The sequence below is a fragment of the Lissotriton helveticus genome, chromosome 11 (genome assembly GCF_964261635.1).
Source record: "Lissotriton helveticus chromosome 11, aLisHel1.1, whole genome shotgun sequence".
Taxonomy (NCBI): Eukaryota; Metazoa; Chordata; class Amphibia; order Caudata; family Salamandridae; genus Lissotriton; species Lissotriton helveticus.
The window spans coordinates 1,030,577,763-1,030,597,971 of NC_136072.1; the positions used below are offsets into that span (position 1 = coordinate 1,030,577,763).

The following is a 20,209-nucleotide window of genomic DNA, read 5'->3' on the forward strand; positions in this document are numbered from 1 at the left end:
ATGATCTGGTTGGCCACCAGCATCCCTTCACTCAGCACTTCCTGAAAATCCTCACGCTGTTCACGAGGCAAGTGCTCCGCAAACCGCTCCAGGGAGTCCCAGAGGGAGCGGGCGTACCGACCCAGCAGAGCCGTGGCACTCGCAGCCTTCATGGAGGTGGCGGCAGTTCCACAGACCTTTCTCCCTGCCGAATCCATCCACCTGGACTCCTTATCCGGGGGAACCGTGGATGACGGAGCTGAGGCATGTTGTTTGCGTGCCGCCGTCACAATGACGGAGTCCGGAGGTGGTTCCGCTCTCAGAAAAGCCGGGTCCGAGTCCGGGGCCCGGTACTTCCTCAGCAACCTAGATGGTGCCGCCTTTGTCACCGCTGGGGTGAGGAAAAGGTCCATAGCTGGTTCCTCCAGGCCCGGTACCAGAGGAAGGAGAGGGCGAGACGAGTGTTTTTGGCGCAACGTCTCAAAGATTACGGACGTCTTCGGCGTGGGCACTGTCAGGGGAATGCCCAGCTTCGCAGCGCCCCTCAAGAGGACATCCTGGAACGCCACCAGGTCATCAATTGGGGACACCCTCGTATCCGGTGATCCCGACAGGGTAGGAGAACGATCCCTGGAGCCAGAGGATCCCGTGCGGGAGCGAGACTCGCGCCTCCTATGGCGGCGTCTCGACCGCGAGGACGATCTGTGCCGCGACCTGTCCCGTCTCCCCGAGCGAGAGCGAGAGCGAGACCTGCCAGTCCGTGGCCTCCCCACCGGTTTCCGTGGCGGAGTCTTCCTCGGAGCCTCCTTGGGCGCAGGTTTCGGGGTCCCCTTAGGAGGTACAGGCAAAAACGGCAGCGAAGTGGACCTCGGAGGAGGAACCTCCGGCTGCGGTGCCGGCCCACGCGGAGGAACCGGTGGAGGCGGGTCGTCCGCTGGAAGTGGAGGCAGCGTCGGCGGGTCCTCTCGAGGCAGAGGAGGAGGAGGAGGAGTGACCGCCTTCGGACCAGGTGCATGCGTCGACCGAGGCCGAGAAGGAGTGTACACCGCAGAGTACACCGTGCCCTGTGATCCTTTAGGCGAAGAGGGCTGAGAGCCCGCCCCTTCAGCCGGAGACCGCTTCCTCTTACGTCCCCCGCTGGAAGCAGTGTGACTCCTGGGACTAGAATCCCTCTTGCGACGCTTCGGAGAGCCTGACCGACTCCTAGACGTCGACCTCCGTCTGCTCGACGTCGAGCGTCGCTTTTCCGGCGTCAAAGGGCGTTTCCTTGACTCCGGCGTCGAACGCCGCCTCCGCGACGTCGACCTCTCCTTCCTCGGCGTCGAACGCCGATCCCTCGACGTCAAGCGCCGATCCCTCGGCGTCGACCTCTTTCTTCTCGACGTCGACCTCTTTCTTCTCGACGTCGACCTCTCTCTCCTCGACGTCGCACGTCTCCTCGACGCCGAACGGTCCTTCCTCGACGATGAGCGTCGCCGACGTCGTCTGGATGTTCTCGACGTCGAGGATCCCCTCGACGTCGACCGGCGGTGTCGCCTCGACGGCGAGCGCCGATGTCTACGACGTCGGTAAGAAGCCCTCGACGTCGACGCCGAAGACGACGTCGACGGCGGCTTCGTCCGCGGTGGCTTCGACGTCGAGTCGTCCCGATGTCTCGTCCCGGAGCCCCGGGGAGAAGGGGAGCACACCGCCGTCATCCCTCTCGACGTCGTCGTCGAGGCTATCGACGTCGACGGAGACCGGGATCGCTTGCTGGGCTTCCTGCCTCTGGGGAGCCCCCCAGAGGCCTCAGCAGAGGCAGAGGGAACCTTCCCTGACTGCCCAGACCCACCTGCAGCCTGCAGGCGCCTCTCCTCAAGGCCAGACAGCCTGATCTTCGCCCTTTCCTTCAGAGTGCGAGTTGTAAACTGCTGGCAGATGACACACTCCTCAGGGACATGATCTTCAGGGAGGCAGACGATGCAGACATCATGGGGATCACCTCTGGCCTTCTTCCTCTCACATGCTGGACACTTCACAAAGAGTCCAGGCATTTTAGAGCCCTAAAACACCTGAAGCAGCACACAGAAGAGAAGAGAAAGCCAAGAAAGTAAACTGCAACACTTTTAGTATACAAAAGTGCCAAAACATGCAATAACCCCTTGAAACAAGGGAGAGCTCAATGCCAGGGTCCTGTAAGCAGGAGCCGGAAAAAAGAACTGAAGTCAGTGGGACCTGCTATGCATTCTGGGATACTGGGAGAAGGTTCTAGAAGGTTTCCTTAAAGGCACAGTATCCTGTTTAAGCCACATAATGGCAGCCTATGGGGCTTGTCTGTCCAGGCCTTCCTCTCTATCATTTCTGAGGGGTTTTTGCAGTAAAAGCAAGGGAAATCTGGACAGGCTTTGCTGTTTGTGGATTTTTGGTGGAATTTCTAGTTGAAGTACTGGACAGTGTAGCCTGTGGATATAGGCTGCATTATTTGTCTTTAAATTTTCTCTTAAGTGTCTTTGCAGTTCTGCAATTTTTTGACAACTTAAGAGATTATTTTTGATTGCCGGGGTCCACGCACATGGGCGGGACTATTCACTAGATTATGACTATACACAGAGATCCCCTACTACAGAACAATGGATTTAAGCCCAGAGCTCTGTACTGGGGTGAATGTATGACATTGTTCTGCATTCCGACCATCACTTGTACTTTTTAGAGTTGTACCAGAGGAAGACATCACCAACTGCTAGCATGCATGGGTTGTTGCAAAAGTTTCTATATCCAGACTGGGACCCGGGGAGATTCACCAGGTTGGGCATCTGGAGCTAGAAGCATCCATGAGAAAACACCAACCAATGTAAGGAAACTCATACTGAGGACGGAATGAGTGAGCTTCTATACTCTAATGGAACTTTTTACATTCATGCAAACATTTGGAACAGATATTTTGTTACAAATGCTGGGATAATGTCCAAAATACAAGGAACACTGAGAGCCTAAATTCAATCCATAAATTCAGAAAAGGCACAGACGAACATTAGAACCCGTTTACCAACATATTCACAAATGGTATTGATTTCAGAGCCTCATTACCTAATTCCACAAGGAGTGTTTGATAGAAATATAAAATTGTGCAAGATCTTCTGTCCGATGCAAAATCGGGAAGTGTCAAGAGTGGCTGGGAGAGGGGGGCAACCAGGTACCTATGGACTCGTTGGAAAAAAACCTACACACACACCTGCACAAACCTACACACACACCTACACAAACCTACACACACACACACACACACCTACACCTACACACACACACACCTTCTCCTTTGTTCTTGGCAAGAAGTACACTGGCGCAGGCTGTGTGTACAAACTGGTCTATTCCATGAAACATGCAGGGAAAGAGGCTCACAATCCCTACGTGTTTCAGCTCAACAAGCCTTGGTCACGGGAAAAGTCTCTCTATTTTTAAAATGCCCGCGTGGTTTTTAAAAGGCAGGCCGTATTTCCTCTTGAGAGCACGCATGGGAAAAAGTAACTTCAGGTGAGTAGCGCGATTCAAAATATTGCTCTAATGTTCTGGGCTAAACAACCATGCTTGTAATTATTTGCCATTGCGCAAAAAAAAATTATGTTGGCCCCATATGCAATGTTCCTTTTTTCATCCCTTACTTGCCATCTCTCTCTTTTTGTAATATTCATCACCACGCCCTGGACACACAAGAAAAATGTAGAGGCAGTGGCGGATTTTAATCCCCTCTAGGCCAAACTAATGCTAGGCTCATTGCGACGTCAGGCCATTACCAGACTTCAAAAATCTCTCCTCCTTAATACCCCAGACCTACTCACTCCGGAAGTTGCGACACGATTGGGAAAAGGATGTGTGAGTGAATGACGATGATGACTGGTGGGAGGCGTAGATGGCCTTGTGCATGCTCACCATTCCATATATCCTCAGATTGATACAATTTAATTATTTCCACCAAATCTATTATAGCTCAGATAGGCTGTGGAAAATAGGTGGAAAATGGGGAAATTCCCTAGCGCTGAATGCGCAAGCTGCGGCGATCCGGGGAAGTGGGCCATTTGTCACACTATTAGTTTGTGCTTGGTGTCTCCTCCCACTCTCAGCAAGTTCAGGCACCAGGTCATTCTAAATTCAACATGCCCACCGCCCTGAACCCTAAGATGATGCTGTTGGGTGTCATGGAGGGTTTAGTGCCCTCACAATGCTAAAGATTATTGGTTGCCACTGGCTACCATATGGTCACAAGAGATATTGCTAGATAGTGGAGATCATACACACCCCCTCCGCTGTCTTTGTGGATTCTGAGGATGGATTACTACCGCAAAGCATGAAGGAAATTTCTGAGTGGAGAGGCTGCCCCAGCAAACTGCAGAAAATTTGGGGTCTGCTTCTTTCCAGTTCCCTCTGCACAGGTACCTATAATACTAAAGATGTACTATGTATTCCTGCTGTATGCATTATGTTTGTGTTGATGTGTATTTGTGCAATGCTGCTCTCTTGAAATCGAAGCCCTCTTGTTTATGTTAGGATTGTTTACCGCCTTTTAAAAATAATAAACAGATATGCAAAAAAAAAAATTATGTTTCATTATATCTGTGTCTCTTTAAATATTTTTTTTGTTTAAATCACTAATACTACTGTTCAGGACATGCACATGCCCCTTTGCACCAAATAAATTATTAGAATATTAGAAACTCAGCTTGTCTATTGCTCTAAGGATAATGACTGCATTTTTAGTCTTCTTGCAGAAGGGCATACCGGACGAGTGCCTCGTAGATGAAAAATGATCTCTTATAATTTTCAATAGAAGGCAGGCATTCAAACAAGACAACAGTATATTGATTCAAATCCTCTGGAAATGCACACAATTAAAACATTTGGGAGGGGCCTGGCATTTGATAGAACTGATCTTGCATTGAGCTACTCTTTGCAAAATCCAACTATGGTTAATGTAGAATGATTACCAAAGAAGGTATTAGGTAGCTTATGATGCCCAAGAATCAAATCATTACAATATGGAAAGCTAAGATAAAACCAAATTCTTCAAGTCATAGAATTTATCAGTGGTACGCTGTAACTGTACATTTATTTTGCAGTCCATAATATAATATTCAAACTTGTACAGCTAAATCGTCAAAGCAATTCGAGCAAATTGTTTAAATGCCTAAATGTATGCTTTGCCCAGTGTCATAAGAATCTGTTTTTCCTTCACACAATAGATTTTGTACCACACCAGAAGACATCATTTCTCAATATAGAAATAGCATTTAAAATAAAAAAAATAAAAAGTCCTGAACAATAGTATGATACTCCTTGCAAAAACTAACTGCACATGAAACTGGGGAAACTACACCAATGCACCTTTTATCTTTGTTACAAGATTTCATATTGCAAAGGTTAATTTGGGGGATGGGGAGAAAAGTAAGAATTCTATACCTCATTTCTAGCTTTTGGACGATCAAGAAGAATTTTCAGTGCAAACCGTTCTAATGTAGATTTCTTCACACATACTCTAAAGTAAAAAAAAATGAACACATTTGAAATGGTTAGTTCACATCACTTCAAAGAGACTTGGGAAAAAAATGTCTGAACTAAGTTTTCTTTTGTAGTGCGATGCTTTAAGTACATTTCTTGATAAAATACAGTGTCACACCATTCTGCAACAAACAATTTTATATTTCATGAAACAGAAAAGCACCCCAAAAGAAGAAATAATGTTTGCATATCAAACAACCCATCCTGAATAAGCTTCAACTTCATGATTGAAAAGGTTCACCTTATTAGGTTTATGTTAAGTGATGAAATTATGGGCCTTTCCTATAGGTTTGATCTTTATCATCCTAATATGAATACAACAAATTTTTATAATCCCAGGTAGTCTTAGTTCTAAACTTTTACATAAAATGATGATCCAACTGTCATACAAAAAGTGATTAGATCCCAATAAATTTAAAGTTAATTATGGCAAAGAAAAGAAAGAGGGATGAAAGCACCCGTCACATTTACGTAGTAGCATGCTGCATTTATGTAGTGGCAAACAAATATGCCTCACAGCAATCTAGAACCAAGAAATCAAGGCACAAGTGTATGCCAGAGTAGCCAGCCAGGACGGATTTCATGCTTCTCAATCTTAAGGCAATAGAACTTTTAAGTCACTGGGTCAAAGAAAGGTTCATTTTTCATCAGGATGAGGAAGTCAGGAAGCAATCTAATTGCGCTCTCAGGCACCAAACTTAACTTTGAATTCTTTGTAAATTTCAATGTGTTCAGGAACAAAAAGCATTCCAGGAGCTAAGGGAGAAAAATAAGTATTTACTTTATTTGTCTGCTTTAATGTTAGATACCTGCAGACGTATGAAGTTGTAGTGGTAGCACTGTTTGGATGTGAATGTTACTCTATCTAGTGAGAAATTGAGAATTACAAGGTAGTTAACCATCAGAATCTACAAGAAACATATCCCAAAAACGTCAAATCGTTGAACAGTGCAAAAGTGCTCAAAGCAGCATTAGAAGACAACGGGGAGGCATGTGCGGTTTCATTGTTTGCTAATAAATCCTTAAGTATGGTTCCTGTGGCTAAACATCTAGAGGAGAAACTTGAAGAACAATCATACTTTATGTAGAAAACTAGAATAAATGTTTAGGTAACAGTTATGTTAAAACAACAGGAAAACAAGCATTGTCAAAGCCAACTGGTTTTAGCAATCCCAGAGGAATTTGCATTGGCAATATCAATGTATTTTACCCATGTTTAGCCTTAGTCCGAACAGTTAACTTTTGGACTATGTTTTAAGCTGCTGAAAACTTGGAGAATATGAAACAGTAAGTGCTTAAATGAATACAAAATGAGTACATAGATAAAAGATAGGTTAAAGATAGATAGGTTAAAGAGATAGGTTACAGATAACAGATATAGACAGACAGCTAGACAGAGAGATGCATATAGATTAAGCTAGATCTAGATAGATATAAATAGATTATATACAGATGATAGATACAGACAGACAGACAACTAACAAATGCAAGGCGCCTGGGACTGCCAGCTGCAAGTTATTTTACCACATTTCTAGTCAGACTGATTTACAATACTGTGTTCTCAATTCTGAACTGTACATGAAAGGCGTAAAAGAAAGTTTGAACAGGTTCAAAGAGAAAACATTCACAAGAAGTAGGAGTATATTTTTAGTACTTTTTACGATATTATGAAAAGACCGTAGAACTATTTAGTCAATAGGGTCCTGTTTGTTCATACACAACTCTGATGTCACAAAAAGCAGCAAGTTAGTGCTTAACAAAAACACCAGGATAATTACATAAACAAGGACAAAGAGTGAGCTCACATCAAAGAGTTCAAACCAGGACTGGTTTTTAGAGTAAGAAGGATAGTTACTTTGAGGGCTGACCTCTGGATGGAGCACTAGCAGTCTCAGTCCAATACTGTATGCACTGTTTGGGGAGGGTCTGTGATTGTTGATAACTGGTGTCGAACACTATATTTTGTCTAGAACTTTTTGTGAGGTCTGATATTTCAGTGGTTATGATGGTGTTTCTGGGGACCTTAAAATACAAAAGATTGTATTTCATTCTTTTGCATGCTGAAACGAAGTTTCCGAAATTCTCATTTCTTTTTTGGGAGGTTTGGGGGGAATCTTCCTCGGGACTAGTGATGCAAGAATTTGCAACTCAAACTTTGTGTAATCATACATCTACAAGTGACTACATCTATTAGATAGAGCCAAATATATGAGATATTCTGCATACAGACGAATTAGCATTTTTGAACTCAGATGTTAACTAGGCAGCCAAATTACAACCTCAATTAAATATTTACAATTCTTTTCGGATTTTTTTCGTTCACAAAATATTGGCAAGACTCTCTCTGAAAATTCAGCATGACAGTATGTGTCACAAGAGCAATGTGATTGGCTGAGGTTTAACTGAGAATGGTTTCGGTTTTATCTTAAACATGTCACTGCCTGAAGACAAAGATGGCCGAGATTCTATCTCTCACTAAGCCCCTTTGCTTCTCGACTGCATGCATAGGCTTTCAGCAAATTGCATCTAGACAGCTTATGTATACACTGTTAATTTGACCAGTGCTTTGACAAATCATAAGGTTGAGTGGCTTTCTTCTCTTTTTGCTGTTGATACCTTATATTTTGGAGCTAGAAGTTAGTTCCAGACACGCATGAATGTGCACATACCTATAAATGAAAGAAATACACGTCTGACTGGAAGTGGCATAAACATGTTCACCAAGACGTAGGTGAAAAATGTTGCAGCTTCTACATTAGACTGCTTCTTGAATGAACTGCATCAAATTCAGGGAAAGTATTTGCATACGAGGTATGCAGGGATCCAGGCTACAACGTGCAAAGGAAGCATTAGAAATGGAAGGCGAAGGGCAAACTCCTTTTACATTTACACTACTCCTTTTATTGGAAATAATTGGGTACCACTTCACTAATTTATTGAAAGCCAAGCAGTTCAAATTTGCTGGCTTCCTACAGATAAAAACATAGTTCATTACAACGTAATTTGGTACCTCAGGGATCATAAGGTCATGTTTAAACATCACCTGAGGGAGATAAAAGAGGCCCCGTTTACTTACCCAGTGCTATTTAAAAAAAACTGCCTTCGCCACCTTACTCCTCCCACCCGTAGGCACACTGTAGAAGGCTGACTTGAAAGCAATGAAAATGCACCGCAAATAAATGTGATCCTCATATCACGCGGGCGTCAACAGAACATTTACAGCCCCCTTCAAATAGGCGAGCTGGCACCTGAAAGAGGCAGGAAGAGACGAGACCTGAAGATAACAAGTTCATTTAGATCACCAACTGGCTGTAAACACAAACCAGTAAAGAAATAATAAAAAACGAGCACTTCCCATGAAAGTGCAGACTCAATAAAAAGTAGATAACTCGCTGCGTGTCTCAAACGCTGCTCGTTATTAAAATAAAACAAAGAAAACAATGAGAAGAGGGGTACGGACGCCCTCGGGAAAACAACTTCTGACATTTGATGTGGTCTTTGAATGCTCAGCAAATGTGACAAGAGAAGGATTGCCAAACAAAGACTGGCGTGTGACACAAGCCAGGGAATAAAGAATAAATGTGTCCCACAAAACGAACACAAACAACCAAAGCGTAAAGACACAGTACTTGGGCAGGGCTCTGTGGCATGAAACAAAACACAGAAAGAATGGACAAAGAAGAATTGAATACTAGAAAGTAATGTTCTCTCTAATGTTTTTCCCACTGTGTGCGGCAGTGTAAGGTCTCTGTACGCTGCAACCATAGGTATGTACGCCAAGAAATAGATCATTCATGTGAGTGTAGCACTCAACTACCAAGATCAGTTGCATTTGCCACTCCATACTAATGATTTACAAGTAAAGGAAAAAAGTAAATTTTTTACAATCATTGCTACATGTGATATGGCATTAAGGTAGTTTTGTGACCTAGTAGCACACCGCATGGTAATGACCTGTTAAGTAACACTTACACCCAAGTTAGAGAAAACAGAAATCAGGAGGCTGAACCATTATGAAACTTTACCTCCACTCATGGAGTGTACCAGAGGGCCGCGCACATCAAACAGAGCAAGTTGTACAATTACATAACATTATAATTTGTTAAAGGTTCATCAACATTCTAAAGCTACGTATAATGTTGTTTAATGATTATGTTGTGACATTAATTTGCATTTAAAATGTATGTCTAATCATGCAAGTGTGTGTGTATTTATTCTTTAAATCATTGTCATGTTGTATGTCTGAGTGATGGAACGAATATTATGTGTAAATTTGTCATTTGATGTTATATTAATAATTATATTTTTTTACCGTCTCCACCTGTTGTGGGATCATTAGGATCCTCAGAAAGATCTCCCATTATCTTTCTCCAGACGCTCGGAAACAGGCCACGCTGGCATTAGTCTCTTCCAGACTGGACTATTGTAATGCCCTTTATTTGGGCATTAACAAGAGTCTCATTCTTCGTCTCCAAATGGTTCAGAATGCTGCGGCGAGGATGGTGTTAAACCTCCCTAGATATGCCTCAGCCTCGGCTGCACTTAAGAACTTACACTAGCTTCCGATGCACTGTAGGATCACCTTTAAAATCCTATGTTTGTCCCACGAAGCCCGGAGGGCATCAAGTCACTTGTTCATCTTTATACCCCCAGTAGATCTCTTCGTTCTTCCAACAAAAACTTTTTTGCGGTTCCTAGGTTTGCCAAGGCAAAATGGGGTGGTAGAGCGTTTTCCATTGTGGCGCCCAGATTGTGGAATTCTCTCCCTCCAGAGCTATCAGGGCAGCCCTCTCTCCCTTTGTTCCGTAAGGCCTTAAAAACCTGGATTTTTTCTGAGGCATATTTGTAAAGCTGTCCCCTCTGTTTGTGTGTTGGGTGATCCACTCTAGCGCCTTGATGCCCATGGGCTAAGTTGCGCTTTATAAGACCACATTCATTCATTTATTCATACTTTGGTACCAAGATATTTTTTATAGACTAAGCAAAAAGAGTAAAAAAATTAAAAAATATATAAATTGTATTCCAAGTATTGTGTCTGTTGACACATATATATATCAGTTGCTGTTAATAATTATAGTCGCTCAGGGAGTTTGTTCCTACATTATACTACTGATGAACAAGTTATTTACCTTCGGTAACGATATATCTGTAAGAAACATACGTTCGTTATAGATTCCTTACCTTAAAATATCCCCCTGGCGTCAGACTGGATCTGGAAAGTTTTTCGTCAGCAGTACCCCTGCTCGTCAGTAGGTGGCGTCAGTCGATTCCGCATCCGTCGTCAGTGTCGTGGTCGCAGGGATGATGTCGCAGAACTTACTTAGAAGCCGTCCTCGAGCGCTGACGTCAGTTCTGTAGACGACTGTCCGTGCCAGGAACACAGAGCCATGCAAGATACTGACCACTGGTGCACAAAACTAGGGCCCTGAAAGGATGTCCTTAACCCTAGAAATCAGTTTGCAGAACAGGGAGGATGGGTGGGGCGGTAAGGAATCTATAACTAACCCATGTTTCTTACAGATATATCGTTACCGAAGGTAAGTAACTTGTTCATCTGAAAGAAAGTATTAGTTATATATTCCTTAACTTAGAATAGATACCCCAGCAATACCAACCCCGGAGGTGGGACTGCTACCAAGATCACACCAGAAAGTCCTGGAGACCAGAACAGCCAAAGAAGCGGTTTCTCCGGCCTTGGCTGACCAGGCAGTAGTGTCTCGTAAACGTGTGCAGCGATGCCAATGTAGCTGCCTAACAGATGTCATTTAGGGGGAGTCCCCATCCCAAAGCAGCATTACCTGCCGTTACCCTGGTAGAATGGGCATGCAGCCCCACTGGAGGCTCCTGCTAAGCCAAAGAGCAACAGGCTTTGATGCACGGCCCGAACCAAGAAAGAGCTGGTCGTCCACCCGGAATTGTTTGGTGCGATCCAAATGGTGGAGCCTCTCTTCCTCTTTTGAATGAAGCAGAAGCAGAAAGAAGGTGGGCAAAGTGATGGCTTGGCCAATATGAAAAGAAGTGACCACCTTTGGAAAAAAGGAAGGTCGAGTTCCGAGGACGACCGTGTACGGATGAACAGCCAGAAAGGGATGCTGATGGCCACCAGAAAAGCAGTTTTGAGAGTTAAGAGTAAGAGTCTGAGAGGACAGTTATGTAGCAGTACGAAGGGGGCGCACAAAAAATAGGTTAACACCAAGTTCAAGTCCCACTGAGGCATTACGAAAGGAACAGGAGGAAATAGATGAGTAATGCCCGTAAGAAATCTATTTACAACAACAGGCTTGAAAAGAGAAGGCTCATCAAGAAGCCTGAGAAAGGCTGAAAAGGCCTGGAGGTAGCCCTTCAGAGTGCCCAGAGCAGAGCCCTGCTGGGCCAAAGAAAGGAAGAATGAGAGAACATCAGAAAGAGAGGCAGAAAGGGGATCTACAGCCCTTGCTGTGCACCATGCCACAAACGTATTCCATCTACAGGCGTATACCGTCTTGGTGGAGGTACGCCTGGCTGCCAAGATTACATCACAGACTTCAGGAGGCAAGTCAAATGACATCAACTGCTGCCGCTCAATATCCATGCAAGGAGATTCGGGTTTGAGTGGAGGACCGTACCCTGATGCTGCGACAGAAGATCCTCCCAAAGTCGGATCGGGGGATCGATGGCCATGTTGAGCAGCTCGGGATACCAGACTCATCATGCCACGTCCGGAGACACAAGAATTACTTGGGCCCGGACATGCTCGATCTTCTTCAGCACTCTAGGCAAAAGTGGTATAGGCGGAAAGGTGTATAGAATACCGCTACTCCACTCGCAGCTAGTGCTGCCTTGGAAATTCCGACGCACAGAATTGCTGACATTGGGCATTCTCTCTTCGGTGGCGAATAGATCTAACCAAGGCTCTCCCCACTGTTAAAACAGACCTCGCACCTCCTTCGAGTGAAGACACCATTTGTTATCTATCATGCACCTGCCGCTGAGTTTGTCCGCCCTGGCGTTCAGTGAACCTGCCAGATGTTGAACCACCAGGGATATGCCCTGATGTTCCAGCCATGTCCAGAGACGGAGGGCCTCTTGACATAGGATCCACGACCCCACCAGCCTTGTTTGTTGCAGTACCACATGGCGGTGGTGTTGTCAGAAAACACCTGCACTACTCTTCCCCGGACGGAGGGAAGGAAAGCTTTTAGTGCAAGACGGATAGCCCAGAGCTCCAGAAGGTTGATGTGCAGCTCGGACCCCGCCAGAGACCAGAGGCCTATGATCTCCGCCTCTCCCATGTGGCTGCCCCATCTCAGAAGGGCTGCGACGGTCACCACTGTTCTGGTTAGGGAAGGGAGAGGGATCTGCCGTTGACCCAATCCTGGTTAGTGAGCCACCACTGCAATTGTCGTGCAGTGCCCTCTGAGATCTAGACACAATCTGACAGATTCCCCTGATGCTGCACCCACTGGAACTTCAGGCCCCACTGTAGAGCCCGCATATGCCACCTGGCATGATCGACCAGCAGGATGCAGGAGGCCATGAGGCCCAGCAGCCTCACAGTCATCCTGCCCGAAACCCAGATTAGAGGCTGAAAGATCAGAATCATAGCCGAAATATCCTGGTCTCGCTGTTCGGGAGGATAAAACCGAAACTGTGTTGTGTCCAGAACCGGTCCGATGAACAGGAGCTTCTGAGAGGGGGGTCAGATGCGACATCGGCACGCTGATGGAGAACCCCAGCGAATGCAGGAGGTCGGCCATTGTCTGGAGGTAGGAGATGACTGCCTGGGGCGAGCCTGCCTTCAACAACCAGTCATCGAGATAGGGGAAGACTGGAACCCCTGATCTGCGCAGATGAATTGCGACCACCGTCATTACTTTCGTGAACACCCGAGGGGCGCTGGTAAACTGAAAGTGCTCGTGGCCTACCGTGAACCACAGGCAACGCTGTGGGCCGGCAGGACGGGGATGTGAAGATACGCGTCCTGCAAGTCCAACGCTACCATCCAGTCTCCAGGGTCGAGGGCAGACAAGAACTGAGGCAGGGTCAACATTTTGAACTTCTTCTGGAGGAAGCAGTTGACCTCCCTGAGATCCAAGATAGGACGCAGGCCCTTGTCCTTCTTGGGCACCAGAAAGTAGTGGGAATAACCACAACCTACTTCTGGGGCAGGAACGCGCTCTATGGCTCCCTTGGCCAAGAGAGCCATAACTTCCTGTTGGAGAAGGACCAGATGATCCCCGATATGGGTGGCATGGCTGGAGGGAGTCTTGAAGGAGAGGGAGTAGCCCCTTCAGACTACCTGCAAAACCCACCTGTCCAACATGATTGTGCCCCAGTGGCGGAGGTGATGGCAAATCCAGCCACCCACTGGCGTTTGATGGGCCTGAAAGGTTGTACTAGGAAGGTTTGGCAGCTGCTGCAGAGGGGGCTGCGGTGGACTGGCCCGTCCGCTGGCCCCCAGAAGCACATCGGTGGTTCCCACATCCCCGGCCGCTCTGAGGTTGAACAGCTTGCGCTGGCCTGTGGCTCTGAAAGGAACGTGTTGGGGCACCCCATCCGTGGCCACAAAAGGGGCAAAAAGCAGACCGTACAGGAAGCGTGGTGGAGAGGCCCAAGGACTTGGCTGTAGCCCAAGAGTCCTTGAAGCACTCTAGCGCACAGTCTGCCTTATCATCTAACAAGCGACAGCCATCAAAGGGCCTCCCCAGATAGCTCAGAGGAACGCTGGGAGACACCGACGGATAGAGGGGTGCTCTTCATTACCTGAGCTGCAGCCAGGTGGGGTGAGGCGCCACTTCCACAAACATAGGGAGTTTGGTGGAAAATTCATCCTGAAATGCAGGTGATATAATACCTCTTTTTAGGTCTCGCCTCTCAATGCGCATGCGCATTGAGCAGAGCGAGACTATAGGGGCTTAAATAAGCTTTACCTAGACTGGCGATTTGATGCTGTGCCCGTGCGCTTTTAGGTCAATGCGCAAGCGCATTGACCTAAAATGCGCGTGCACATCATCAAATCGCCATCTGTTCCCCAGCAGCACTCCTCCCACATCTTTGAAGTGAAGCTTAGCTTCACTTCAAAGGCCCCTGCTGCTTCACACCCTCATCGCCGCTCTCCCCGCTCCGCCCCCTCCCCTGCCCGCCGTGTCGCATTTCTCCTCCCCCCTCCCCTTCTCTGCCTTCCCTCCGTCATGTTTTCCTAGCACCCTCCCACCCCCCACCCCCACCCCCCTGTCCCTTACCAGCCTCCACTGAATGTTCCGATTTTTCTGTGAAAGTAACTGGGCTCGTGAGAAGTTACGCTTTTCTCCTTCCAGTCCTAATGTGCATTGAGTGCGGCTCCGGCAGCTTCCAGTTCTGCAGCGCTTCGTCTATTGCTTTTGGAAAGCTGCATTTCTGTAATTTTGGCTCTCCCCGCTCCGCCCCCTCCCCTGCCCGCCGTGTCGCTTTTCTCCTCCCCTCTCCCCTTCTCTTCCTTCCCTCCGTCTTGTTTTCCTAGCACCCTCCCACCCCCCACCCCCCTGTCCCCTACCAGCCTCCACTGAATGCTCCGATTTTTTATACCAGTCTCAGTTTTCATAACATACGTGGTGGCGGGGAAGAGGGAATGGCAAGCTGGCTTATATTTTTACATATTCTAAAATTTCCAAGTAACGGAAAATGTGTAGTATTGAAGCCCAACTTCACTCAGTTTTGCTCCTTTTTTGTATGTAAACAACTGAGAATTAAGCACAGATGTTGTGATTTTTTTTTTTTTAAATATATACGCATCGAGTCCTAAATAAATTTTACACACCGAGCACGTGTCCTTTCACTACTGTTTCCCCTTTAGCGTGCTTCTGATTTCAAGAGGCAGTTTTCATTCTAGCAGTTGCATCATGTCATGTGATGCTGTGTGCAACGTAAAGCACCTAAAAATAAGACGAGGTCGAAGGTAGCTCTCTGAAAGGGACGGGTGAGTTTTGCTTGGTCATTTTCGTTAATCAATCAGCCTTTTTTTAACATCAAATGGCCAGGGCGTTTTTCTTCATTTCCTGCTATTGTCTGGATTGTTTCTAGGTTTCAGTAACTGTACATGTGAAAGGTACAGGTAGTATTTTTTTCTTACTAATGTTTTGGAAAATACATAAATGAGGCAAAAAGCTAGCACTTATGAGTTATACGTAAGAGCATTTTCTTGGCTAGTAAACAAGCCTAACACTATGGCTCGAGCGAAATAAGTGCAGACTGGCCAAATGTGTGGCAAGGTCTCGAGTGACATTTCTGATTTTATGTTGAATTATAGTTTTGAAAACTGGCATGATGTTAATGGTAAAATTAACCAGGGCACGTGTAGCCAGCCTGCTCTTATGAAGAGTGCTGTCACATTGATAACCTTGGCAGATTGCTGGCAAATTACATTTGTCCGAAGCCAGCCATAGTATGGTGTGTGCTTCCCCCAGGTACTATGTACAAGGCCTTTCGGTGGGATTGACACCGTAATGTGAAGACATGTTTCTGTAATAAGCCCGTCGATCATCTGCGTCAGTTGTTGATGGCAACTTCTGCTGTGCTTAACTAAATCATGTGGTTTGTATATCAGCCTTAATTAGCTTCATGTGAAATGGCTAGAATGAAACTGGAGTTCTTTTACTTCTGCTTGTCACACCACTTAATGTAGTAGTACTCTGTGCTGCAGGTAAACCGCAGATGTGGCCTAACGACCAGAGCTGCCATCTAAGTCACGTAAATTCAAAACATGTTGCATTACTAATGCTATAGGTGTCACATTTGCGAAAGTTATAACTATTGGCATTGTAAATGACAAAGCTATCAATTTAGCTATTTTAAAAACCAACACAAATGAAAATTTTCATTTACAAGACCAATAGCTACAACTTTTCTAATGCGAGACCTATTGCATTTCCAATGCTTGCTACTCTTTTTCACTTATGCTACAGCAGTAGCAACATCTAGGTCCTGACGAATGCAGTGGTACATTACCCACCTATGCAAAAACATGTCGGCCATTAATTGCTGAACAGATATTTTGTTAAATCTGTTTCTATTTCACTTCATTTTAGATTTGGAGAAGCTGAGAGAAAACATTAAAAATCATACCTCTACTCAGCTTTATCCAATTTTATCTTATCACTACTCACACTTTTTTGCACTGCTTTTTTCAGTTGTCTACTTACATTTATTCTTTATCTGTACCACCAATTAACTGGTATTGGAGTTACAGGGTCCCCCCAGTCCTCAAAATATCCCTTCGACTGTGAAAGTCCTGTCTCCTGGGTAAGGAGAACCCACATGATGTAAAAAATGGCGGAACAGATCGGCAACTGATGGGAAAATTTCAACCTACCCTTGAGGTTTTTCTTTCCCAGTTTTACATGACCATGCATATTAGACTTAATTCTATCACACTTAATAGACCTCGTGGTTTCCACCTACTATAATTAACAGTTGCCATGTCATTGGTTTTCTTTGAATAGAGTCCTTTTCTTTTTTGACTCCTAGATACTTGTTGTGCATTAACATCAAAGGGCATGTCCATCAAGGTGTTCTGGGGATCCCAAGAAAAGCCAGTCATTCTCAACCAGGAGTGACGGCGAATGCCACTGACAGTGAAATGGTCCTACCCAGTGAGTCGGCAGTGTCCAGTCCACAGCGGATAGCGAACTTTGCTGCATCCCTCCCCTCGGCAACAGCACGGGAGAGCCCGCCCGGGCCTCCTCCAGACACAGAGGGAGCACTTGTGCCACCGCATCACATACGAAGTGAGAATAACGACCCAAGAGGCATGCAGTGTTCACCGACTGTAGCCCTAAGCTGGAGGAAGAAAATAACTTCTTCCCAAACTGATCCAGCTTCTTGGATTCCCTGTCCGGTGGTGCGTTAGGGAATGCGCTTTGGGACACTGAGGCTTGGACAACCAAGCTCTCGGGGGAGGGGTGTGGGGAGAGGAAAGTGGGGGTCGCCCGGGGCCGGGCGGTGGGCAACCATCCTATACACAGGAGCCCCTGTGGTGGGCCTTGACCAGGTGCCCAAAAGGATGTCGGTGAGGGCTTCAGGAGGTTAATCCTGACTGCCACAGCAGGTAGCTCGAGGTGTAGGGCCTCAGCCGCCCTTCGCAACACCACTGCGCAAGACGCTCCCTCATCCATAGCAACGGTAGGAGGAGACAACATGCCACTGTCTGGTGAGGTGTCCAAACCACTGGCATCCCCAGGTTCCTCTCTCCACTCCAGATCGTATTCCAGCTGAGCAGTAAGAGGGCCCTCAGACCCCTCCCAGTCTTCCTCACCCTCCTCTGGCTGCCAAACTGGCTGAAAATGGCCAGGGTGGAATACAGGCACAAAAGTACCCATCAGCCCAGATCCGGTGTCGGTCGACTCCAGTCCGGTTCCGTATCCACATCGGGTTGGAAGCCGGGTCGACACCGGCTGGAGGTCCAGACGGCTGCGGACGTGTTGCTGGTGGAATCAGCGCCGGTGGAGGTGTTATGAGGTCGACCAGCACCGATCCGGATCCAGGCCTGGATCCAAGGGGGCCCTGCGGAGCCAAGGTTGAAGCAGTCGGCATCGAAAACCTAGGGCCTCTTGAAGAGTACGCAGGAACCGAAAGCGCACCGGCGGGCCTCGAGGAGCTTTCGGGATTACTCCCACAAAGACTTCGGGACCATGGTCCGGCAGTCGGAGCACGACTTGGGTCGGGGATGCGCTCCGGGAAATAAAGGCACACGCCGTGCAGATCCGTCACCGACATCATTCGAGTACAGGAACCGCAGGCCTCGAAACCGGGCATCCTCGTGCACCAGGAGTCGATGTACGACTCTAAAATAAGTCGACAAAAGTCACAAAAAGTCAGTCAAAAAATGACTGCGGGTATCGCTCTCTCCGGATCTGCGCTTGCTGGTGCGGAAAAAGAAAGAACTGACGTCAGCGCGCAACTGCGGCGTCTAAGTAACTTCCGCAACGTCATCCCGGCAACCACGAAGGACGCGGATTCGACTGACGCCACCTACCAACACTCAGGGGAACTGCGGACAAAAAACTTTCTGGATCCAGTCTGACGCCTGGGGGATATTCTAAAGCAAGCAATCTATAGCTAACTGTTTCTTTCCGATAAATGCCATGATGCTCCTGCCAAGAGGCAGGATGAGAAATGTTCATACACAACACATACATGGATTGTAGGAGGTGCCACGTCTGAAGAAGCACAAACTCAGAATTTAAAATTTAACACCATGATTGGGGGTTCTCTTTAATAATTATAATAACACCTCAAAAGAGCTGTGGAAAACTAAGGTCTTTTCTTATAAGAATCTGATTAAAAAATCTAAAGCTGAATACTATTCCTCGCTGATCTGCAACACCACCAACAACTCCAGGAGTATTTTTAATATACTTAACAGTGTCACCAACCCGGAGTGTTCCAAGAATGCGATTGTCCCGTTCCAAGACCTTTGTGACAACCTTGCCGCATTTTTTAAGGAAAAAATCGAACTCATCCTTAAAGACTTGGACATGCCTCCGGAGCTCGTCCCCTCTCCTGTCCTGAGTCCTGTTTTTCCGGTGGACCGATTGGCTGGCCTTGCCTCGGCTACGATGGAAACGCTACTCGAGTTCCCTCCACTTACCTTTGAGGCTTTCATTGAGTTAGCTAGAGGGATCGTCTCCGGCTCTCCTATGGATCCGGTGCCTCCCAAAATTTGGAAGGAATTTGAGGATGAACTACTCCCCCCTCTTCACCTAATCTGTAACCAATCCCTGGTGACTGGTACTGTCCCAGCTCATTGGAAATGGGCGTTAGTTTCTCCTCTGTTAAAAAAGCCCTCCTTAGACCCTGACTGCTCTAAGAACTATAGGCCTATCTCCCTGCTGCCTTTCCCCGCCAAGATAGTTGAGCGTCTGTTCAGCAACACTCTCTCCAACCATCTAGAACGTCATCTATTACTAGATGGGGACCAATTCGGTTTTCGGCCTGCCCATGGGACCGAAACAGCCCTTATCACCGCTATGGATGAGCTTCAAAGGCGTGCAGACAGAAGACAGGCAGCGTTCCTGATCCTGCTCGACATGTCTGCCGCCTTTGACACGGTGAACCATAAGATTCTAATGCGGCGGCTGTGGGAGGCGGGAGTGAGAGACACCGCGCTGCAATGGTTTCATTCATTTCTGCAGGATAGGCAGCAGGCAGTATCCATGCCACCTTTCCAGTCAGCCTTTTCCCTGGTAACACACGGAGTCCCTCAGGGCTCGGCAATCAGCCCAATTCTTTTTAATATATACCTCAGACCTCTGATTTCTCTCATCAAAAGCTTCGGCATCAGGATTGTAAACTACCCCGACGACACGCAGATGATCCTCTCCCTGGAAGGCGAGGACTCAACTTCCGTGGAGGCTCTACACAACTGTCTGCGTGACACGTCTAGGTGGCTGAAGGATAACTCCCTTCAGTTCAACGCAGGGAAGACGGAGGTGCTCTTCAGTGCAGGTACTAGGATTCCCCAACCATTTCCAATCAATTTTTGGCCCCCGGAAACTGGGTCCAATGTACGGCCGGTAGACTCAGTTCGCAACCTAGGGGTCATGTTGGATCAGAGGCTTAGCATGGAGACGCATGTTCAAAAAACATCTGCCTGTTGTTTTCCATCCTTCGCTCCCTAAGGAAAGTTTTGCCCCTCTTACCTACCTATGCCCGTGCCCAAGTGGTCAGATGTACCATCCTTAGCAGG

General features: G+C 46.8%; 1 protein-coding gene across 4 annotated transcripts in view; it reads right to left on the minus strand.

The window, feature by feature from the left end:
- Positions 1 to 20,209, minus strand: part of MAPKAPK5 (MAPK activated protein kinase 5) — a 631,170-nt gene that overhangs the window by 424,983 nt on the left and 185,978 nt on the right. For all 4 annotated transcript variants that reach the window (XM_078667433.1, XM_078667435.1, XM_078667434.1 and 1 more), the window contains exon 3: positions 5,410 to 5,485. In XM_078667433.1, the coding sequence (XP_078523559.1) occupies positions 5,410 to 5,485 (76 nt within the window). The remainder of the gene's footprint in view (positions 1 to 5,409; positions 5,486 to 20,209) is intronic.